General features: G+C 47.6%; 1 protein-coding gene across 2 annotated transcripts in view; it reads right to left on the minus strand.

Annotated features, from left to right (window-relative positions):
• The window catches only part of CSF3R (colony stimulating factor 3 receptor), a 245,400-nt gene that overhangs the window by 49,477 nt on the left and 170,643 nt on the right, over nucleotides 1-25,280 (minus strand). For both annotated transcript variants that reach the window (XM_069622636.1, XM_069622635.1), the window contains exons 12-13: nucleotides 23,539-23,685; nucleotides 22,624-22,764 (exon numbers count right to left, since the gene is read on the minus strand). In XM_069622636.1, coding sequence (XP_069478737.1) covers nucleotides 22,624-22,764; nucleotides 23,539-23,685 — 288 coding nt within the window. The remainder of the gene's footprint in view (nucleotides 1-22,623; nucleotides 22,765-23,538; nucleotides 23,686-25,280) is intronic.

Consider the following 25,280-nt stretch of genomic DNA (forward strand, 5'->3'; position numbering starts at 1 on the left):
AATATTGACGACTATAGGCTGCAGACTGGGCATAGCACGGGTGGGTCGTACCTGCCACCTATGTTTGAAGGTTAATGTACTAGGGGTGGCTCAGCATGTATTAACGTCATGTAATACTTTGATATTGACATATGTGCATAATCTATGGCAGTTTGTTCAGAATGCTTCGGCTATATGTGTGGATGCGTTCTGGTTCTACTGCCTTAATTCAGGTAACGTCATTCATTTTGGCTTTGTATAGAGTATGGAAGATAGTCGAAGCCAAATCGAGTATAGTATAAAAAAGGCTTGGATTGTAATCTAGTGTGAATGTCAATAGTTGTCAAATAGTGTAATGAATTGTGCACTAGATTTTAGTATTGTAAGATGGTATACGATTTTATAGTTTGTTTAAATAATTGTGTATTTTAAAGGACAATGGGCCTCTTTACAAGTAACGCCGGGACATCGTAATGTTCCAGTGACACTGGGAAGTCAGGCGCTGTATTCAGTGTTACGGGGTTGGCGGCAACCCGTCTGTGGCACCGGTGGGTTACTGCCAACTTCGTAATGAGGCCAAATGATTTTGTAATATGGAATAATGTGAAACAGTTCGATGGAACTAAAAACACGTTATATGAAATAAAAATAAAACAATTATTAAAGTACTTGTACTCATCACCTCTTTTCACCTCACCTGCCTCTTCAACCTATCACTCTCCACTGGTATCCTTTCTGTGTACTGTAAATAATCCTTGTTGTTTACATACTGAAGAAGTCCACTACCTATCTCAACAAACACTCCTTCTATAAACCAGTCTCTCGATTGCTGCCACATCACAAAACCCTTCGGCGTGCATCTTCAATCGAATTGTAAACTACCTTGAGGAACTCACACTATGCAACCTCAACAACCAGGATTGCAGAATAAACACTCCACTCACACTTCTGTCATACATGTCTCCAACTGTTTATCAACCACTCACCACTCTTGCTTCTCTGCTACCCTACTTGATATCTCAGCGACCTTTGACGCAATGCATCATCGCACTTCTTCAAACCTTCACCTCCCTCTGTTGTTAAAGACACGTCCATCAAATGGGTTGTTTCCTACCTGTCCAACCAGTCGTTCCCCATGTCATGGATATTTGACCTCTTCTCCCCACACTCCAGTCCAATTTACCGTTTTCAGTGGTGTCAACCTGGACAGCTCCCCTCCACCCCGTCCCTTGAGTACTCATCGATCGTAGGCTTTATATTCCACCTCTTGGCTGATGCCACTCAACCTTCTCTCTGAACAACGTCCTTAACGTCGTTGCATGTTCCCTTTATATGCTACATAGAACTTAACCCACTCCAGCTAAGACACCTAAGACACCATGCTGGATGGCTCCCCATGCACATTCACTCACTCTATAAGTAACTCAGAACCTGCCCCTTCCTCACCTAAATACGTCATGTTGGATGGCTCCCCATGCACAATCGCTCACTCTATAAGCTACCCAGAATCTCCCCTGCAGCACCTAGGAAACCATGCTGGATGGCTCCCTATGTGACAGACTGGACAGATCCACTTAGCTTCGTTTGTTGGACTCGTACGAATATCCGTGTGTTCTCATTCTGCTCGATCTCTCCTCTGCCTTTGACACTGTCAACCATGCCATCCTGCTCAACCGTCTCCGGGAAAACCTGGGTATCACTGGTCAGGCTCTGGCGTGGCTGACCTCTTTCCTTTCAAATCGACCCTCCCAGGTCCAACTGGGGTCCTTCCTCTCCGACATCTTTTTCTCCACCTGTGGTGTCCCCCAGGGATCTAATCTCTCTCCCTGGCTGTTCAACCAGTATCTGGCACTCCTTGCCAACCGCATCGCCGCTCTCTGCCCTAATTTCCAGTGCTATGCGGACGATACCCAGCTCATTTTCAGGCTACCCTCAGCCTCCCCCTCTCCTTCCCTCATCTCTGACTGTCTGTCTGCTATCCAAGAATGGTGTGCCGCCAATGACCTCTGCCTTAATGCCAGTAAGACTGAGATTCTACTCATCGGTACTCCCACTCCCTCCTTCCCTGCAGCTCTCTGGCCTGCCTCCCTTGGCCCCCTCCCTGCTCCTACCTGCAAGGCAAAAAACCTTGGGGTCATCTTCGACTCCACACTCTCCTTCTCTGCTCATATTTCTGACGTCGCCAAGAGGTCACACTACCAGCTGCACCTCCTCAGAGGTATTCTTCCCTTCCTCTCCTTCCCCCAGAAGCTCACTGTCTCCCGAGCCCTGGTTCTCTCTAAGCTGGATTACTGTAACAGCCTCTATCTTAACCTGCCTGCCTCCACTCTCCGCCCTCTGCAACTCATCCAGAACAGAACTGCGAGACTTGTCCTTGGCCTCAAGCCCAGGGACCGTATCTCTCCAGGACTGAAATCCCTACACTGGCTCCCAGTGGCTGCGAGGATAAAGTTCAAAACCCTCTGCATTGTCCACAAGGCCTTCTGGGGCCTGGGTCCTAAATACCTTCAACTCTCTCTTCCCAAATATCTTCCTTCCCGAGCCCTTCGCTCATCCGCCTCCAACTCCCTCATGGTCAGCCGCTTCTCGAAGCAACGAGCTGGGGGTAGATCTCTCTCCGCGGCAGGGGCCTCCCTCTGGAACAGCCTTCCTGCCTCCCTGAAACTTGAGGAGAACCACCTCCGGTTCCGGAAGCACCTCAAAACCTTCCTCTTTGCTTCTGCTTTCTCTCTCCCTCTCCCCTGCTGAACAGCTAATTAATTCTTCACTAAACTGCACTGATCCTGCAACTGGACCACTCTAAACGGCCTCGGTCCTGGGCCCTGCCACTGATCCCCTGGAACCCCTCTGCACTGCGGGACTGTCTCTATATCCCTACAGCCCCCCCTTCCCCAGCACTTGTTCTGCACTTACCTTGAACTTGCCACCAGCTGGCCCTTTTTATTTATTACTTATGCCACTTACCTTAATGCACTTCCCCCCCTCCCCAACCCCTTGCACTTTTTCCTCCCCCCCCACCCCTGCACTTGCGCGATCTGAATGACACCTGGCCTAGTAGGATCGTTGTATGTCTCCCCTTGTTCCTCCCCTCCCTGCCTCGTCGCACCTTGAAACACCTGTGTATAGGCGCGTTACAAATACCATATCATATCATATCATATCATATCATATCATATCATATCTTTCTGCAATGGAGAAAGGGAATTAACCTCCCGTAATCTGAGCGTTAACCCGCCTTCCCACTCCCCTTGTCTGCCCACTGAACACTCCTGAAGTTCCCTCTTAATCTCACCTGAAGATTTGGAAAGATGAGCTCTCCATCCTGCGTCGAGCGCAGGGGCGCGTAGACGACCAGTTACTTCACTGGCGTGGAGGAATTGGTGAGTTCCAGTATTGACTCTAAGTCCAATTGTTCGTAAGAGTTCAAAAGTCTGATCTTCACTATGCCAGATTCCTTGCAGGTTGCGGATTTAAACCTCCAGAAGAGTTCCAAGTGGCAATTGGTAAGATCCTGGTAAGTCTATTGTGATTCTCCCCTTTGGGGCCAGGGTACAGCGATGATGCAGAATTAACTGCGCCGACCCGAAATGAGGTGAGTTCCCCCCTGTGGTAAATCAGGTAAGTCTTTGGGGTTAGGTTGTATTGTCCTTGTTTTTTCCCCTTAGGGGCCGGGGTGCGGCGGTGATGAGGTGAGTACCTCCCTGTGGTAATCAGGTAAGTCTTTGGGGGTGATTTGTATTGTCCTTGTTTTTCCCCTTAGGGGCCGGGGTGCGGCGGTGATGCGGAATTGACTGCGCCGACCCGAGATGAGGTGAGTACCCCCCTGTGGTAATCAGGTAAGTCTTTGGGGGTGGTTTGTATTGCCCTTGCTCACCTATCTGTTCTTGTCTCCCCAAGGTGTTGAAGAATGGCCTGGAGATGCTGGATTCGCGAAGGAGTAAAGGAATGCAGCCTCGGTTGGTGAGTTCAGCGCGGCTCTGCGAGGTGCGTGGCAATGCACCTGAGAAGGCTTCTCTCTTCCAGATCGACGATGTGCTGGATCAAGGATTCAGGTAAGGGTTTTGTTCTGACCTCTTCTCCTTCTCCTTTTCTTGTTCCAGGTGTTCCAGGACTGAAGCGGGTGTGGCTGAAGACTGGAGCTGCTGAAGACACAGTGAGCGTTACGCTGCAGCAAGCAGAATAACGCGAAGCACGTGTGGCTGTCCGGGTGTGGCTTAAATAGCCTTGGAAGAAGTCCCAGGTAAGTATTCTTTCACAGCCCCACCCGAGAGGAAAGGAGTCCCTGAGGTAAAGTAGTCCCTTTAAGCCTCATTTGGCTTGTGGCTTCGTGCAGCATGGTCTGCATCAGGTAGGTATGCAGCATGGTCTGCAACAGGTAGGATTTCTGTAATGAGCCTGGCGCCCATGGCGCCAGGACTGACTTTATTCTTATGAGCCTGGCGCCATAGGCGCCAGGACTGTAGCCAAAGAGCCCCTAACTGGGGTTTTTGGGCATGCTTCAAGTGGCATGATGCCTGCTTCCGGGGTTGCTGGGCCTGGTCTGGCTTTCCGGGGGCAGGCATCGTGACACTATGCACAATAACTCACTCTATAACCTACCCTCAACCTCCACTTCCACCAGCTAAGACACCATGCTGGATGGCTCCGCGTGCACAATCTCTCACCCTATAAACTACCCAGAACCTCCCCCTTCACCTCCGTCAGACACCATGCTGGATGGCTCCTCATGCACAATCACTCACTCTACAAGCTACCCTTAACCTCCCCCATCCCCACCCTCAGACACCATGCTGGATGGCTCTGCATGCACAATCTCTCACTCTATAAGCTACCCAGAAACTCCCCCTTCACCATCCTCAGACACCATGCTGGATGGCTGCTCATGCACAATCACTCACTCTATAAGCCACCCAGAACCTCCCCCTTCCTTACCTAGACACGTAATGCTGAATGGCTCCCCATGCACAATACCTCCCTCTATAACCTACCCAGAACCTCATCCTTCACCACCCTCAGATACCATGCTGGATGGCTCCCCATGCACAATCACTCACTCTATAAGCTACCCAGAACCTCCCCCTTCACCACCCTCAGATACCATGCTAGATGGTTCCACATGAACAATCTCTCACTCTATAAGCTACCCAGAACCTCCCCTTCACCATCCTCAGACACCATGCTGGATGGCTCCTCATGCACAATCACTCACTCTATAAGCAACCCAGAACCACCCCCTTCCTTACCTAAACACGTCATGCTGAATGGCTCCCCATGCACAATACCTCACTCTATAACCTACCCAGAACCTGCCCCTTCATCACCGTAAAACACCATGCTGGATGGCTCCTCATGTACAATCACTCACTCTGTAACCTACCCAGAACCTCCACTTCCACCAGCTAAAACACCATGCTGGATGGTGTTACGCTCACCTGGTATCCACAGGGATGCCACCCAGCCGGGTTACTCGCTGGTATGCTTCTCAGGTTTGCCCTGAAGGTTCTGCCTGAAAATACAGGAGGACTGTGTTCAAGACTGACCGACTGGGGTAAGTATCCTCCCTCCACCCCCGTATGATTTCAGTCCCTCTGGCGCCCTCTCCTCACCTTGTGGTAGAATTAGGCGTGCCCTCAGTCCTGCCTTCTTTGCAGGGGCGCGTTGTCTTTCATGGGCGAGTGCGGTCCAGTTACTTCACTGATGCCGGCCCGTTTGATATTGTCCAGGTAGGTCTTATTGCTGTTCTTTAGTTTTGTTGCTATCCTGCATGCCTTTCTTTGTTTAAAATGCCTCTTTTTTCTCCCTTAGGTATGGAGAGCTTCAGCGCGGCAAACTGGCATGGTTGAGCCCCGCTGGTAAATGATGGCGCATTAAGAGCGCTATGATGCGGTAAGTAAGCGCTATGCGCAGCGCTGCAAAGTCTTGCCTTTGCTAACCTGTGTTTTCCTTCCTTGTAGGTCGCTGTGTTCTTAAGCGCGAGTGGAATGTCCGGAGTGGTGCCAGCCGAGAGGCGACCAGCCAGGTAAGCCTTTTGAGCAGTTTGTAATTTGTAAATGTCTCTACTGCTTTCTTTAATCTTGCCTCTATCTTCCTCTTTCAGGTCGTTCTGTCCGGGAGGCGTTCAGATTCGAGGAAGCTGTTCTCAGTACCTGCAAGTGTTTAAAGATGAAGACTGCAGGTAAGATGCTGCTGCTAATGATGTTCCTTTTGTCTTCTTGCAGGTTCTGCTTCTTCGAGGTTCGAGGGAATAGCTGGACACGGTGAGCGTCACGTTGCAAGCTGCAAAGTAACGCGAAGCGTGTTGTCTTGCTCGGGTGTGGTTTAAATAGCCCCAACAAAATAGTCCAGGTAAAGTAGTCCCTAGGCTACCACAACCAAAACACTAGACCGCATAGCTTGGTTCTTAGGAACCAAGCTATGTGGATGCCTCCATGTTGGCTCACAATACAATAAAGTAGTTCCCAAGCACATTGTTTTTCATGGTGTATGAGCCCTGGCGCCATAGGTGCCAGGAATGGCCCCATGAGGGCTTTTGAAGAGAATGCCAGGCTCTAGAGGCCCGAGTCCTGACTCCACCTGGCCAATGGGTTTGCCAGAGGGGGTTTTGGGCGAGGGTCGTGACAGCACTCCCCCCTAAGGCCCCTCCCATGGTGTTCATTCTGTCTGGCCCAGGTTTGGTTGGGAAGTTCCGATGGAATTTCCCAATTAGACGTGGTGCATGGATATTGTCACTGGGCTCCCAGGATCTATCTTGTGGTCCAAATCCTTTCCCATCGATGAGATAATATAGCTTGGTCTTAGAGTATTTAGAGTCCAAGATATCTTTGACTTCGAATTCTGGTTCTCCGTCAACAAGTATGGATTTAGGTGGTGTCCCAATCTGTGTGCCGAGTTGCATTGGTTTTAGAAGGGACACATGGAATACCGGGTGGATTTGTAGATTAGGTGGTAAATCTAGTTTCATGGCTGCTGGGTTGATAATTGCCTTAATAGTATAGGGTCCTAAGAATCTTGGATGAAAGGTCCGGGTTCCCTTGATGGTTACGAATTTAGCGGCTAACCACACTTTGTCTCCTACTTGATAATCAGGGGCCTTTTTCCGGTGTTGGTCGGCGAATCTCTTTTGTTTTTCTTTGGAATGAATAAGGTGTTCCTTTGCCCTTTTGAAAGCCTGAGTAATGGTTGTGTGTAGAGTCTGTATCGCTGGCATTTCCAAGCTGGCTGGAAGGTCTAGTTCAGAGGTACGTGGATGTCTGCCATAAAGGGTATAGAAGGGTGTTTGTCCCATGCTTGAATGCAAAGAATTGGTATATGCATATTTGGCTATCCATAGTAGGTCTTTCCAATTCCTTTGTTCGTGGTGCAGCATGCACCGTAAATATTGCTCGAGTGTCTGGTTGGTTCTCTCGGTTTGGCCGTCTGTTTGGGGATGGTGACTGGTAAATAGCCGAACGTCGATCTGCGCCATTGCACAACATTTTATCCAGAAGTTTGAAACAAACTGGCTGCCTCGATCAGCGACCAAAACCGAAGGGAAGCCATGTAGCTTAACCACACCCTCCAGGAACATTTTTGCTAAAATGGCTGCGTCTGGGAGGCCTTTGAGAGGAATAAAATGGGCCATCTTCGAGAATAAGTCCACAACTACAAGGATGGTGTTGAACCCTTGGCTTGGAGGTAGATCAGTGATGAAGTCAAGGGAAAGCGTGTGCCATGGAACTGGAGGAACATCCAATGGTTGTAGGAGACCAGATGGTTTTTGTTTCTGTGATTTATTTGTTGCGCAGACACCACAGAACTGAATATACTGAATGATGTCCTTACGCCAGGTAGGCCACCAAAAGTTCTCTTTCACCTTAGCTAGGGTTTTGGCGATCCCAGGATGCCCTTCGATCAGTGAATCGTGATAGTTTGAAATAATATGCTGTTGTAATTCCTTCTTGGGTACATATAGGCGATCCCTAAAAAAGGGTAGATGGTCCTTGATGGTATATTGTTCTCCTTGAGTTTGCCATGCGAGGTAGGCATCAGGATTCATTGTCCATTGGATTTCTTTTCGTAGTTTTGCTTGTGTTAAGGCTGTCGTGATACCCAAGAGTTTGTCTTCAGGTATAATAGGTACTGGTTCTGGAGCTGTATATACTATTTAATCTATGCCCATGCGAGATAAGGCATCCGCCTTTCCGTTTCTGACTCCTGGTCGAAATGTGATTACATAATCATATTTGGAGAAGAAAAGGGCCCACTGTAATTGGCGCAAGGACTGGGCCTTGGCTGTTTTGAGATATTGTAGGTTTCGGTGGTCTGTGATGACTGTAATGGTGTGTCTGGCCCCCAGAAGGTAGTGTCTCCAGGCTTTAAAGTCGGATTTGATAGCCAGGAGTTCCTTGTCCGTGATGGCATAATTAATCTCTGGAGGTGAGAACTTTTTCAACCAGAAGGCCACAGGATGTAGATGGCCGGTTTCCGGGTCTCTCTGTGAAAGGACAGCCCCCATTGCGGGACTGGACGCATCAGTTTCAACGACATAAGGGAGGTCTGGACGCGGATGTCGCAGGATTGGAGCGGAGGTAGACCTTTGTTTAAGTTCCTGAAAGGCTTCTTCTGCTTCTTCGGTCCAAGCAAACTTTTTATTGTTTTTTTCGTAATAGTACTGTGATTGGGTGCACAACCTGAGAGAAGTCTGGGATGAACCGGCGGTAGAAATTCGCAAAGCCCATCATGCTTTGTACCCCTTTCAGAGACGTCGGTGAAGGCCATTTCAGAATGGCATCTACCTTGTGCATGTCCATTCTAATGCCTCCTGGAGTAAGGATAAAACCAAGAAATTCTACTTCGGTGATGTGAAAAAAGCATTTTTCAAGCTTTGCAAATAAGCGATGTTGACGGAGCTTGGTGAGGATTGAATGAACGTGCCTGACATGATCTTGTTCCGAGGCTGAGTATACAAAGATGTCATCTATGTACACTTAGGCGCACACATCAATTAACTCCCTTAAGACGTCCTTCATGAAATACTGGAATGCCACAGGAGCACTGCATAACCCGAAGGGCATGACTTGATATTCAAACAAGCCGTACTTAGTACGGAAGGCAGTTTTCCATTCATCTCCTTTTCTGACTCGGACCAGGTGGTATGCTCCTCGAAGGTCCAATTTGGTATAAATCTGGGCATCTTTAACTTGGTCTAGCATCTCAGGGATAAGTGGCAAGGGGTAGCGGTTCTTCACAGTGATCTGGTCCAATGCGCGGTAGTCAATACAGGTTCTCAAGTCTCCTTCCTTTTTCGGTACGAAGAACAAAGGACTGGCTGCGGGGGACTTCAAAGCACGGATAAATCCATTTGCAAGGTACTGGTCTAAATAGGATTTCAAATGAAGGTTTTCTGGTTCTGTGAGAGCGTAGATCCTGCCGCAAGGGATTTGTGCACCCGGAACAAGGTCGATCTGACAGTCATAGGGCCTGTGCGGCAGCAAAGTATTGTCTTGGTCCTTTTGGAAAACATCCTGGAAATCATGGTATTCACTTGGCAAGGTATTAGTTGCTCCCAGGGTTGATACTGTCGCTCTGGGAGTCATGGGGATACAGACGTCGGGTTTCTCCTCTTGGTAATAGCAGGCAGGGGAGCAGTCACTGGGGAAGGTTAATTTTCGTGCCCGCCAGTTTATCAAAGGGTTGTGAGCAACCAACCATGGCATCCCTAGTATTAGCCTGAACTGAGGTGCCTTGATGAGATCGAATGAAATAGACTCCCGATGTCCGTCCTGGCACAGCAAGGTTACCCTGGCTGTGCACTGGGTTACTGGTCCGGAAGTGATTTCTGTCCCACCCACGGTGGTTACCTTGTCCATAGTTGGCTTAGAACACAAAGGAAGCCCCATCTCTGCTGCCAGTTCTTGATCAATATAATTTCCAACTGCTCCGCTATCGATGTATGCTTCAACTGCATGCATTCTTGACGACTGTTGGTGGTTAATTAAGATCACTGGTATTGCAAAGTGCGAGGTCAGCAACTCTTTCATCATCTCACTCGACAAACTGACCTCTACGTTTGTCGAGCTTGGTAGTTTTCCGATTCCTTAGCTTCATCCTTCTCTGTGGCCCCGTCTGTTCTTCTTGGGGGTTTTACTGGACAGTCCTTCAGGAAATGTCCTGGTTTCCCACTATACAAACAAAGCTGTTGTTGTCTTCTTTTGTCCCGCTCTTGTTTTGTTAATGGAGGCCGTATCCCTCCAATCTGCATGGGTTCCACAGCATTTTCAGGTACACAGGGTGTGTTTTCCCTTGGTCGAACATACACGGTCCGAGGGACCGTCTTAGACCGGTCTGCCTTTCGGTCCTGCAACTGGTGGTCTAGCTGCACAACCAGATTTATGAATTCTGCACTGTCTCTGGTTGGATCAACCACCTGGGCTAAGACGTCCTTTAATTCACCTCGTAACCCTCGATGGAATAACGTGGTTCTTTTGTTTTCTGGCCACCTAGCTTCGGCAACCAGTCTGTTGAAGGTAGCAATGTACGTTAACAAGTCCTGATTCCCCTGTCGGAGGGACAAGAGTTCATTGTCTACTGCTTGTTCCTGGGTATGGCGAGCAAAAAGTTTTTCCATTTCTCTCTGGAACCCCCCAAAGTCATGTAATAGAGGATCGTCATGGGTTACCAATGGCACCGACCAATCCGCTGCACTAACACTCAGGTATGATAAGACAAAAGCTACCCGAGCTTGGTCGTTTGGAAATGCTCCAGGCCTACAAAGAAAATTAAGGCGGCACTGATTGATGAATGCCGCATACTTCCGTGGGTCGCCTGAGAACCTTTCTGGTGGTGCCAGGGGCACTGTTCCAGGTAACGTGATCTGTACCGGAGTGGGTGGTATGGCGGGGTTTTGCATTGTTGGATTGCTTCCAGGTAGAGGCGTCTGTCCTGCATGTGATTGCAAGTATTGCCTGCTAATCTCTTCAGTGCGTTCTTTGGTCACTATTAGGTCTCTCTGGAGGGCATTAGTCTCTTGTCGGGCAGAATGAACCTCAGCCCGAAGCTCTCGTAGTAATTGGGCCAATTGTTCCATTTCTGTCTCCATGGCGCCCAGGTGGATTTGTTATGGTAGGCTTTGCGTTCTGTTACGCTCACCTGGTATCCACAGGGACGCCACCCAGCTGGGTTACTCGCTGGTATGCTTCTCAGCTTTGCCCTGATGTGGTCTGCGGGGAAGGTTGTGCCTGAAAATACAGGAGGACTGTGTTCAAGACTGACCGACTGGGGTAAGTATCCTCCCTCCACCCCCGTATGATTTCAGTCCCTTTGGCGCCCTCTCCTCACCTCGTGGTAGAATTAGGCGTGCCCTCCGTCCTGCCTTCTTTGCAGGGGCACGTTGTCTTTCATGGGTGAGTGCGATCCAGTTACTTCACTGACGCCGGCCCGTTTGATATTGTTCAGGTAGGTCTTATTGCTGTTCTTTAGTTTTGTTGCTATCCTGCATGCCTTTCTTTGTTTAAAATGCCTCTTTTTTCTCCCTTAGGTATCCAGAACTTCAGCACGGCGAACTGGCTTGGTTGAGCCCCGCTGGTAAATGATGGGGCATTAAGAGCGCTATGATGTGGTAATTAGGCGCTATGCGCAGCGCTGCAAAGTCTTGCCTTTGCTAACCTGTGTTTTTCTTCCTTATAGGTCGCAATGTTCTTCAGCGCGAGTGGAATGTCCGGAGTGGTGCCAGCCGAGAGGCGACCAGCCAGATAAGCCTTTTGAGCAGTTCGTAATTTGTAAATGTCTCTACTGCTTTCTTTAATGTTGCCTCTATCTTCCTCTTTCAGGTCGTTCTGTCCGGGAGGCGTGCAGATTCGAGGAAGCTGTTCTCAGTAGCTGCAAGTGTTTAAAGATGAATCTGCAGGTAAGATGCTGCTGCTAATGATGTTCCTTTTGTCTCCTTGCAGGTTCTGCTTCTCCGAGGTTCGAGGGAATAGCTGGACCCGGTGAGCGTCACGTTGCAAGCTGCAAAGTAACGCGAAGCATGTTGTCTTGCTCGGGTGTGGTTTAATAGCCCAACAAAATAGTCCAGATAAAGTAGTCTCTAGGCTACCGCACCCAAAACACTAGACCACATAGCTTGGTTCTTAGGAACCAAGCTATGTGGATGCCACCATGTTGGCTGACAATACAATAAAGTAGTTCCCAAGCACATTGTTTTTCATGGTGTATGAGCCTGGACTGGCCCCATGAGGGCTTTTGAAGAGGATGCCAGGCTCTAGAGGCCCGAGTCCTGACTCTACCTGGCCAATGGGTTGGCCAGAGGGGGTTTTGGGCGAGGGTCGTGACAGATGGCTCCTCATGCACAATTACTCACTCTATACCCTACCCAGAACCTCCCCCTTCAACACCCTCAGCCACCATGGTGGATGGCTCCTCATGCACAATCACTCACTATATAAGCAACCCGGAACCTCCCCCTTCCTTACCTAGACATGTCATGCTGGATGGCTCCCCATGCACAGTGCCTCATTCTATAAGATACCCAAAACCTGCTCCTTCACCACCCTCAGACACCATGCTGGATGGCTCTCCATGCACAATTACTCACTCTATAAGCTACCCAGAACCTCCACCACCTAGATAGGCCATGCTGGATGGCTCCTCATTCATAATTGCTCCCTCTATAACCTACCTATAAGCTCCCCCTCCACCACCTGCAGATACCATGCTGGATGGGGGCTACCCATACACAATCACTCCTTCTATAAGCTACCCAAAACCTCCCACTGCAACTACAGGAACCTTGCTGGCCTCTTGGCCAGCTTCAAAGAAAATAAAAAACTAAAATGAACTCAAACTGCCTCATCACGAGTTTGGCGGTACCCCTTAAATGCTGTGGTAATGCTATTACCGCCACTTTTAAGTGTCTGCCAAATCACAGGTTTGCCAGGATTTACCCCCAGCTCTGAGCTGGGGATAAATCTGCTGCGAATTTGCCAATTCTTGTCACTATTACCATGCGCTAATACCGTAGACTGTAGTAGCGCCGAAAATTCCCCATTGGGCCCAATGGGGAATGGGGAATTCCCGAACGGGCCCAATGGGGAATGGGGAATTCCCGAACGGGCCCAATGGGGAATGGGGAATTCCCGAACGGGCCCAATGGGGAATGGGGAATTCCCGAACGGGCCCAATGGGGAATGGGGAATAACTGTTCCGCCAAACCCATGATCTGGTGCTAATAGCACTGGGGGGTTTGGCAGTAATGCTAATAGCCCCTGCTGTATTCCGGTGGTATTACCGCTGGGATACCGCCCAACTCGTGATAAGACCCAAAGTGTTAAGTTCCCTAGTCTAAAAATACTTGAGGTATTTCAGTCTCTCTTCCTCCTGACACCTTGGGGTGCTGTTTTCGCTACCCTACTGCAGAGTGTTTCCGTTCCGCTCCAGGGTTTCACGCACCCCTTCACTCCACTCAGGGCATTTCTCCCTTGTTTCTCCCTTTTGTCCATATTTCAGGGTGTCTTCACTCTCTACCCCTCTTCTGGGGTCTCTTGATTCTTGTTCCTCACTTTCTCTCCTTCTCTTGACGCATTCCCTTGTTCTTGTGGGCACTTCTCTCCTTCTTTTGGGTTATCTTTATTCTGAGCAAGGGGCTGAGTCTCTTACATGACTCCTTCGCACTGTGCTCACCCCTTCTAGCCTCTTCCCCTACAGGAATAGTCAGGCTTCCCATAGTCCCTTCTTCACTCTGGAATTTTAGGTTGTCTAGCCCCTTCCACAGGCTAGCATGGGCCGCCTTTATTCCAGCTCCTCTGGCCTCCTGGATCATGATCAGCGGGGTGTGGGTCTCTTCCTGCCCTCTGGGTTCAGCTGGGCTCTTGCAAGTTTCCCTCTTCAGCATAGTAGTGTAGCTACTAGGCATAAGGTAGTCGTGCTTCAGACTTCTTCGCTATGCTTTTTCCCTTGACAGGGAATCAGTCCCCAGCTGAGACAACTTGCAACTGACCAGGATCCCCTTTTATTCAGTCCTTTCTCCCCTTAGCTGACTACTGATTGGCTGAACTGTCCACATTCACCATTGGTGGAAGTAGAGCTTACATCCTGTCCTCGCAGGGTAGGTCATCCCTTATTGGTCAGTTCGAATAACAGTTGTATCAATTAGGAGGTCCAATTAACTCTCCAATATAAGAGCTCTGCTCCCGTTTATCTGGTTTGTTCCTCCTGGGTACATTGGTAGGTATGGCTCTCTGTATTCCTCTTGCCTCATGAAAGAAGGTTTTATTTTATTTCCCCATTCCTTTGTGGTGTAGTAGATGTAATTTCATTAATTTATATCACATTTACCCACAGTCCTTAATAGGGAATTTAACCTCGGTCTTCTACATGGGAGGTATCAGTTCTACCACTGTGCTATTCCAGCAGTGCTGCTATTCAGTTCTGACAGATGCTGAAGTCTTTTTCTGACAGCAGAGAAGTGTTTTGTCTCTCCATGCTGGCAGTGTATCTCACTGCATGTTAGCCTGATCAGCCGCTCCTCTCCCTTCGCCGCCACGGGGTTTGAGAGATATTTTGTCTGTGTGAGCCGAGGAAAAGCCTTAATTCCCCACACTATGCACAATAGCTCTCTCTATAACTTACCTAGTATCTCTCCCTCCACCACCCTCAGACAAAATTCTGGATGACTCTCCATGCACAATCACTCCCTCTATAACCTACCTAGAATCTCTCACTCTACCACCCACAGATTCCATGCTGGATGACTCTCCATGCACAATCGCTCCCTCTATAACCTACCTAGAATCTCTCACTCCACCACCCACAGATGCCATGCTGGATGACTCTCCATGCACAATCGCTCCCTCTATAACCTACCTAGAATCTCTCCCTCCACCACCAAGACACGTCATACTGGATGATGGCTCTCCATACACAATTGCCTCCTCTATAACCTACATAGAACCTTCCCCTCCACCGCCTACAGAAACCATGCTGGATTTATTTATTTGCATTTTTAAAGCGGTAACACAGCCCGGGGACATTGAGGTGCTGTTACAGGAATATGTCTTAGTTGTGTATTTGGAACGCACTTAATAACCAGAGGTTTCTAAGCGCGGACCCGAGGATCGAACCTGTGTTGCTTCATGTCGTCTTGTCTGCAAGATGAGCACGTTGCCGCTGAGCTATCTTCCCAGGACAATGGAGGACTCTCCATGCACAATCGCTCCCTCTATAACCTACCTAGAACCTCTCCATCCACCACCTAGACACGTCATGCTGGATGAATGCTCTCCATACACAATTGCCTCTTTTATAACCTACATAGAACCTTCCCCTCCACCGCCTACAGACACCGTGCTGGATGACTCTCCATGCACAATCGCTCCCTCTATAACCTACCTAGAATCTCTCACTCCATCACCCACAGATGCCATGCTGGATGACTCTCCATGCACAATCGCTCCCTCTATAACCTACCTAGAATCTCTACCTCCACCACCTAGACACAGCATGCTGGATGGATCTCCCTACACAATCGCCCCCTCTAAAACCTACCTAGAACCTCTCCCTCCACCACCTAGACACGTCATGCTGGATGATAGCACTCCATACATAATGTCCTCCTCTATAACTTACATAGAACCTTCCCCTCCACCTCCTACAGACACCATGCTGGATGACTCTCCATGCACAATCGCTCCCTCTATAACCTACCTAGAATCTCTTCCTCTACCACCTAGACACATCAAGCGGGATGGATCTCCATACACAATCGCTTCCTCTATAACCTACCTAGAATCTCTCCCTCCACCATCTACAGGCACCATGCTGTATCGCTCTCCATTAACAATGGGTCCCTCTTCAATTTCCTGCTCCATGTCTTCAAATCTGTCAATGATCTACTCCCCGATACCTCGCTGACTGCCTATGTCTTCTCTCTCCCGCCCGTTCTCTGCTGTCCTCTGCTCGCTTTAACCCTGCTGTGCCACCGCTCTGCCTGTGCCCCGACCCACTTCCGCTTTCTCCCTTCTTGCCCCTGTCCACTAGAATGACAAAAAACCTTTCTTTCTAGCTGGTGAGGGAGTGTCTCCTACCCATTCTTCACCCCTTCCCTGCGGATATCCAGAACACTCATGACCGAATGTAAATACATCAATATGTGTATTGCCCAAACATATATAATGGCACTAGGCCCTGCATGTTCATCACATTTAGGTCTGTCTGTCTTGTTAATGCCCCCGGTCCAGGTTCCTTATTCACTCTACCCAGCCATCATTGGGCTTAACCACAACCCACCAACCGCTGTATATTATAAAGTCACACTCAACCCGCGACTGCCGCCATCATCTGATACTTTATCCTACGTAAAATATTTTGGTTTGAAATCATATCCATAACTAAATACAAATAAAAAATGGTTACATGTCGGAGATATTATATAACAAATTATTATCTAGCAAACCTTTTATAAAGAAAAATGTTATAGTAAATGAACTTTTCCCCCAACCCCCATTTCTGACCCCTATAAATCCGCCCCAACCATTTCCCAAAAATATTTAACCCTCTAGTCCACCCCTAAATGTATTTACTATAACATTTTTCGATAAAAAATATTCGATATATGTTCTTTCAATATATCATTTTTGATATAAACACTGCATAGCATACAAAATACAAACTACAAATTAGGGCTGGTCTACAAGTCCGTTATCCCTGTTGCCTTTTCTGTTGGCAAGTATCCCACAAATTCACTTCGATTTGCTTACTCCAGAGAGCTTGCCATTTCTTCCATTTCGTTGTAGAAGGCGATATCGTTGACCCAGTCCTCAAATCCGGGGAGGCTCCTTTGCACCCCGCAATTTTGCAAGCAAAAAACACCAACTGCACAAATCTCCTCCTCCTTTTGGGAGCATCCCTAAAGAACCCCAATAGTTATGGGACAGGGGACTCTGAAGTTGTAAATCCATTAGTTCAGTAACAGAGTTCCCGACTCCATGTTCTGAGCTGCAGCTACGCGTCATGTCAAAGCCTACATATGGCGCGATGCATCTTGGACAACTGGGTGACCTTCTTTGATCACATTTAAAAAGGGCGACCAAAGTAAAATACAACCTGTGCACAAACTTAAAATGTATTAACCCCTGCCTGTGATTCAGGTAGGTGCAAGTCGTCCTCATACATATCCCTCCCCACTGATACTTTGATACCCCCAAACCTGTATCTCTTTGCGCCAACGTTTTGGCTGTTGCGACAATCAGTTTGCCCCCCACAGTAGGTCTATGGGCAAGAGACTGTGCTCATCAAGTCTCCAGGGGTTGCAGTGGGTTGCACCACTTTGCCATCTTGTGGTATAAACTGTTGGAAACCCACATGTAGGCGGAAGATAGAGGTACAGAAATCAGCCGTAGATCTAGACCTTTCCAGTGGGATCAAAGATCCCTCTGAGACTAGGTCAGCCTTGGACGAGTACATTTATTTTATTTATTTGCATTTTTAAAGCGCTCACACAGCCCAGGGGCATCAAGGCGCTCTTACAGGAATATGTCTTAGTTGCGTATTTATAACTCACTTAATACCCAGAGGTTTCTAAGATCGAACCTGTGTTGCTTCCTGTCGTCTTGTTTCCAAGGCGAGCACATTGCCGCTGAGCTATCCTCCCGGGACCACGGAAGGGACCAGTTACATTTGTATTTGTGTTTAAAATGTCCCCTCCATACATTTTTACTTATTTCCAATACGTAGTGATAAAAAGGTATTAAAACTGGGAAAATGGCCTTATCACCTTTCTTTTCCACTACATTTTGAAACAAGCATTGGCAATGCTAACAGTTTTTGCTTTGGTGTATATATGGGAAAGGTATTTGCCAGGCATTGCCACAAAGGTGCAGTGCCTGGGCATACCATAGCAGTGCCTGGCAAATACCTAAACACAAGCTGAAACGGTTGGCTTTGCCAATGCTTCTGTTTAACAGGACATCAGTGAAGGACACGCATACTGCTTATAAATCAAGTGGCTAAAGGCACACCTGGTTACGACTTTTTAATTACACCAGTAGCGTGTTTACTGCAGCAATTAAACCATTAGCTCTCAGAAGACTGCATTGAAAACACCCTGGCGGCAGTTTGGGTACAAAGTTCGATTTTAAGGTCGAACAAGTTAGCTGAAAGAGATCCCAGGAGGGTGTGTTTTGGGCAAGGTGGGGCAGGAAGTTGGCGGGAATGGCCATAGGGATTCGCAAGGCCATGGGCAGTCAATTGGTGGGTGAATAAACAGAATCTACAAGCTTTGTGTCCCTCCTCATAGGCCATCTCTCTCTAGCTGTACTCCATTACATTAGTTTCAGTTTATAGGTGGCGCTAAAGCCCAAATTAAAAAAGAGTAAATGCATCCTGCAGCTAACAAATTGCGGGGTGCATTCCCACGTGCATTCCTATGGGATCTGCCTGCTTTTAACAAGCAGGTGGAATCCATAGAAATCCATTAGTTCCTCACCAGCGTGAACATGTTTCCTGGCAGTCCGAACATAGACAACTGGATGCAGGATTTTGTCAGCAAGGGCACATGCTTATCTTCAGGAAGACTATGGTATATATTCAAAGACTGTTATTCCTGAAAAGCTGCCCATGAAGTAGAATATGTTAATGCTCTCGTGTCTTGTGATTGGTTAGTAGTGTCTGTCTACTCCTACTGGGACTTCCTATTGCGTCTGTGCGAGAGTCGTTGTGGGGGGGACTGCTGTTAAATGTTATTATTCGATCTCATGAAATCTTGAAAGAAGGAAATGCTGCAGGTTTTCTTAATGTTTTGATATTCAAGGGAATAAAACATTTTTTAAAACAATGCATTCTGGCGATATACTGGGGGTTATTTTACAATGGTTGGTGCGGGCAATTGGTGGGCGGGGGGACGTAGAAGAAAGGCATAATGCGTTTACGCATCAATTCTTCACTGAAGCCTCTTTTCAAGCACTGACGAGGCAGATGATGGGCACAGAGTGGAGTTATCCTTGTCAGAGCACTTTGGTTTATGCCTGCATGAGAATAGCCTTTGTCAAGCTCTTTAAGACGAGCATAAACATTATCAAATCCTGCATATTAATTTCAGGATGCCTGCCTACTTTGGATCGTCTGCCCTCTAATGCATGCCTTAAAGACTTCCCAACTGGAAAAACATCTCCCAACTGGAAAAACATCTCTACGTCTCCCAAGTAAATGAGAGATCTGTTCATGGCTTCCAACTTGAAAACCCACAATGCTCACTGCAGTGGCCGGCATCTCCAGCGTCACTGTAGCACACACTGTACTGTGATCAGAAACAGTTTGTGGAATTATTTTGTCATCTTTCGTTGACCTATCCAGTTCAATGTGCACCAGCAGATATTCTTTTCAAGATGAGCAAAAGGAGTACATCCTAGAGGAGGCCAACGGGGTTTACGCCCCTCTCCCTAATCAATCCAATGAAAAGTCTAAAATAGCTTTGACGTCCTTTCCAAAAATAAAGTATGAACCAATAAAGTCATGACATTTCAGATGAAACTCTTTATAGAAGAAAAGGGTGTCTTCATTCGGTTACATTTATGGAAATTGGTTAGACCAACTAGTACCCACCAGAACCACCCATTTTGTCCGAAAGGGACTTCTTTACTCTAAGCTCCAGTGCCTTATGCACTATATGTATCATCCTGTACTATGTAGAATGCAATGCTTAATACCAGACATTCACCCAAAGATCTATCCAGGGGAACATGAGCTGGTGCGGTGAGAGGAGTCCCTTGAACCATGATTCCTTTGGCGTTGTACCTCTCTAAACATGCTATGACTTACCGTGTGTTAGGAAAGGAGTTCAGCCACTGACCTGCCACGAAAGGGGCCTAATCTCTACATCGGTGCAACGCTGTTCCAAAGACAATTTGTCGAAAAAGATAATTTATGTTAAAATAAACATTATATGTCATCTGAATATCCCTGAGGGTGTATCCATGGCCAAAGGTCTGTCTGATCAATTGAAAACGCTACCAACTAAAACTAGATGACTTTTCATGCCTGTAGTGGGCGCTCTTATGCAGTGTGTCACCCAGGGCGATAGAATAACTAAGACATAACCTCACCACTCCTCCACCAGCTACAGTGACCTGCCCAAAAACTATCAGTGCATCTCCCACATTCACCCATTAGACCAAGAATGGCTTGGTCAAAAAGAAAACAATGGGGGGGATTTTAACACATGTGGGAGAATTCACTGCTCCTCCACCTGACTTTTAAGGTGAAAAAGGATATGATAACACATAGATTTACCGATGCAATCCACGCATTCCTTGGAAGCAGAGTACAGAAATTGCTGGTTTCTTAATGTTTCGCCACATAAACTCAGCCCCATCTTAAGGGGAGGTGAAAAAGAACGCCTTCTTGATACGGATGACCTTCAGCTGTGCCGGATGCAGTAATCCGTATTTAATTTTGTGCTATCGCAACATTTTCTTGACAATATGAAACGATTTCCTGGCTCCTTTTGAACCTACCACGAAGTCAGGAAAAGTGCGGACCATTCCCCAAAATTCCAGTGCCCCTGTTTCTCTGGAAATTTGAAGTATAGTGCCGCTGTCGCTGTTGCTTAGCAGCTTCAGTAGAGAAGGCCTAAGCTGGGCTTCAGTAGGAGGCCTGGGTGCCAAGGATATAAGAACACGGGGGACAGCTGTGGTTCATCAAGAGCTTTAAGGAGCAATCTCTCAACAAACCCCTCCATCTTGGCTGTATTGGTTGATTCCTGCAATCCCGTGATCACAAGGTTGGTCCTCCGGTAGCAAGCGTCAAGATCCTCATTTCTGGACTGCGTGTCTTTGAGCACACTCTCAAGCTTACTGATATAAGCTGATCAAGCTTGTTGCATCCTCAACATCTCCAATGCAACGTCAATTTGTGCAAGTTGCGTCTATAGTCTCCCCTGCAGAAATTCCACTTTGCAGGTGGTGGAATCCGGTTTAGAGAATCAATACCTGGTATTCCAGCCTCCCGACATCGTAAAACACGGATTAGCACCCTCATTTCCTTCAGATGCCACTTTCAGCTCATTCTTTGTGAGGCTTCTGTTTCTACCCTATTGTTTTCCTGCCAGAGAAGTTCACCTTGAGCTGATGTTTGTAAAGCAAGAGGCAAGACTGACAAAGAGATAAGCCCCAGTACCCCAAAGCACTCCCTTATCCAGAATGGATGTAGGAGTGTAGTCGGCCCTTCAGGAAGTAATGTCCACTGCAGGCCACTTTGGGACTGCATCCTGCCAGTCTACTGACGTCACTTCCTTTGCAAACAAAAAGGAGATCAGATGGAGACCAGCACCACCTCCGGGTGCTCACCCCAGTCCGACGGGCTCTCCACTTTTCAGTCCCCTTGGCACTTGACCTCAGACGACGCAAGTCACCCACCAGCAGGTTTTCTTCCAGCCGGTGCCCAAGAAGTCCCAGAAGCTGATTACAGTGCTTAATCTAGGTTGCTAGGCAGCAGCTCCAGAGCTGGGTCTGCCAGATAACTCAATTTCAGGAAGGACATCATGTTTATCAGTACTGTGTTTTCACCTCTCCTTCAACTGCCTGCTGGGAGTTGTATTGTCGCGTCATTTCAATGGAACACAATGGACTGAAGTAAAACTAAGGTAAATGCAAAGACCAGGAGTGGAGTAGGGTCTGGGAAACGTATCGAGAGAAGGCAAGAACTATGCGTTCATTAGACGGTGTTGGTGCCTCCACACTGACACCTTTACGCCTGTGACCCACCTCCAATCCTGCACCTGCACCAGCTGCGATAGTTCATGCCCAATTCTGAACCCCACCACACCTTGGCAGCCTGCTCAGTGGGACTCCATGCAGAATCCCAAACCTGAAACACGCAGTAGCCCTGGGCCGTGAAGTCCTGGGTAGAATGGTAGCGCATCTCATAGGGCCTCAACCTACAGCTCAATAGTACAGCGCCAGAGAGCGAGAAAGAGCAGGTCAGTCAATTCCTGAACACATCCAAAGATACTACAGCGCTAAACTTGGGGGAAATCTGTCAGGTGTAGGGTAAGTAGGAAAGATCTAAGCTGCTGGGCCAAACGCTCTCCTTGTGAGGAGCCATCTTGCAGCTGCCTCTCTACTGCGTTAGCTCAGGCAGGCCAACTCTATCCATGATTTTAAGAAAAGTGTTAACACTCATCTGTTCAACCTAGATCCAAACTAGGCCGCACAATTCACAGATTAGAGCAGACTAGACCAGTTTTTCTTGCTTCCTCCGCATTTCTGCAATTTTTGTTCTGTGTGCTCTTGTTTTCGTTTTTTGTGCGCTTTGAGGCCCATGGGCAAGTAGTGCGTTATAAAAATTAAATATAAATAAATAAATGCCTCCTTAAAAGCAGTCTTCACTTCTACATTCTTAATTTTTCCACGACCGAGCGGCTTATTTTTGCTACTGGTGTGGGTGGCAGTAGTTTGGCCAGGGACGAACAAACACTAAGAAGTGTGTGATTCCTATATCTATGGAAACATTGGACAGAAGGTAAGACAGACAGAGAGCCAGACACACATACAGCCCTGTCTCTTCACCTCTGCCTTGCAATCTAGGTACATTCATTGCCCTCCCTCCCCTCTTCTGTCCTTGTATCCTTACAGGCGTGCACTCCTAGACAGGTCATATGTAGGCCCTGAAACTCACTGAGCATCCCAGTTTTGAAGGACAGGCTGGTTCCGTTGGTGCTTCCGGCATTCGTTGAGCTCATCAGATGCACTTCATAGGTGCGTAAAGACTCCAGGTTCTCTATAATAAAGCTTCTGGTAGAGGCCTCCACCATGGAGCCTACGGAAAGAAGGGAAAGGGCAGAGAGGTTAGGATGGGAATGCTTCATGGGAGGCAGGGCGACATCTCATTGCTGGAAATGGAACAATCCAAGAGAAAAACTAAAATAATAGTGTAACTTATTGGAAACTAAGTTTAGACATGGTCACACTCCATGTGTAGATCTCAATGGGACACGGTAGGAGAGAAGCCATGAACGGTGGCTCGCCAGTTTATAGTTATGTCCTGAGCTCAAAATGGGACAATCCTCACCAACCATGAAACTGCTGACACATTCTCACATCCATGTGTACATGGGTGCCGGGCACTTGCAAAAAATGGAAGACAAGCATTCCTGAAAGCCAATGGAATGCAACCTCTGATGTAATGACAATGGGTATACATTGGTCAAAGTCCACAGATATGCACTGCTTCCATTTCTGTGAAGGATTTATAGAAAGGAAACACATCAGCAGCTTTCCAGTGCCTTATGTTTCCCATGTCCTATAATTAGCAAGCCATGCCTCCTCCCCCAGGCCCCCTGACATCACTGTTCGATTTGGAAGTCATGGGCTGTCTTGGTGGAGAACGTTGAATAGAGGAGAAAGTGAATAGAGGGGAAGGTGTGGATTCCTGGTGCGTGGCTCGCGACTTGAAGCAAACAAGACCGAGTCAGGAAGAGGCCGGGTCTGTCACGGTGTAAAGTCAGGGATCCATCACACTTCCAAGGTGTTGAACTTTAACAATGTGGAATACATTTTATGTATAAAAGATTAAAGACGAGGAAGAACTCACCAATGATCTTCTCTTGAGACTCTTTCCAAAATATTGTGTAGTTGGTGATGAATCCATTCCGCTCCTCAACAGTCACTGGTTCCCAGGACAGCATTGCCCACGACCTGCCGACGGATTTCAGCTGCAGCTTCGGGGTCCTAGAGGGCGCTAAGGCGGTAAGAGAACAACATTGCTAGGTCATGTGGTACAAAACTGCATTATTAAGATGTTCTTCCCAGGGCATCTCCCTCAAACTGAAGGCTCTCTTTTTTATAAATTCCCTGCCTCACAGAAAGATATTACAGGTTGGCACAGATCATGATGTTGCTATCAAAATAAGTTAAATAGAGTGGGTAGATCCGACTCTCAGTGCGATTGATGTCCTGGGGTATAGTGAGGCTAGCTGCACCGCCAGAGCCTTGAGGCCCTACTCCCAACCTCAGGAGGTAAATATGAGTAAACACTCAGTGGCTCTGGATGGTTGCGCTAGCCTAAATAGTCATATTGCATTAGCAAGAAAAGGTTTGCAAACTTTCATACTATTCAATATGGAACAACACAAATAAATTAATGTCCTTGGTTAACAGCAATTTAATTCCGTGTAAATCAACAGTTCAGCCCTACAGCCAATACGTGTTTCGACAAACTGTCTTTGTCAAGGCAGGGTTAAGTACGTACAAAAGCCTGATTGGTGAGTCTAAGGAATCTCTTCAGTAGTAAGCAACGTTCTCACGGTTAGGGGGACTCGGTATATAATAACCTCCGGCTTGATTGTACCATTAAAGTGGAGTGTTCAACGGCACAGCGGCTGTGTTTCAGGATATGTCCCCGGTGGGAGGCGTATCTCTTGTGCTCACCCTAACCGCGAGAACGTTACGTACGACTGAAAAGATTCCTCAGCCGTACCAATCAGGCTTTTTATAGTACTTTGACAAAGACAGTTTGTCGAAACACGTATTGGCTGTAGGGCTGAACTGTTGATTACACTGAATAAATTGCTGTTAATCAAGTACATTAATTTATTTGTGTTGATCCATATTGAACAGTAGTGAAGTTTGCAAACCTTTTCTTGTGAATGCAATATGACTGTTTATGCTAGCGCAACCATGAAGAGCCACTGTGTGTTTTCTGCTATCAGAATAAGCCATGAGATATCACAGAGAGGTCTTGTAACTCACTGTAGGTCATAATTCATTTTTGTATGTTACATAAATGTCTCAAGGGTGCATCACCTCGGGGTGGAAAAGCGGATGCGCTAGCGTGGAATAGGAGGAATGAGGGAGACCTGTGTGATATCAGTGAATCCCACCAAGTGCACGGAGCACGCATGGTCTCATTCTGGAGGTACGTTCGGGCGAGCAAGACGTATTGGAGTGCGGATGAGTTCATCCATGTCTCGGTCAATGAGGATGCATGAATGATGCTGGTTTGGGCAAGAAGTGGAATCATGAGCGCAGCTAGAGACTTCATATGGAGTATACACAAGGATACATGGAATTTCCGTGGCAGACCATTAAGCATATGTAGACCATCACGCAACGCGTCGACTGCCACCTACAGACATTGTATCACCTTTTTACATAATCCAGCAAAGAAGGTGTCACGAGCCAGATGAAGGACCAGCGATGCATTACAGAATCACCACGTCATGACCTTGTGCACACTTGTAATGTGTTTGTGTGTGTGAGATCAATCTTGAGTCCAATGGGAATGGAAAGCAATGTTTTCACTGTTTCTCTATTAAAGCTATTGTACATCTCTGG

This window comes from Ambystoma mexicanum, chromosome 11, assembly GCF_040938575.1.
Source record: "Ambystoma mexicanum isolate Mex_15411 chromosome 11, UKY_AmexF1_1, whole genome shotgun sequence".
Taxonomy (NCBI): Eukaryota; Metazoa; Chordata; class Amphibia; order Caudata; family Ambystomatidae; genus Ambystoma; species Ambystoma mexicanum.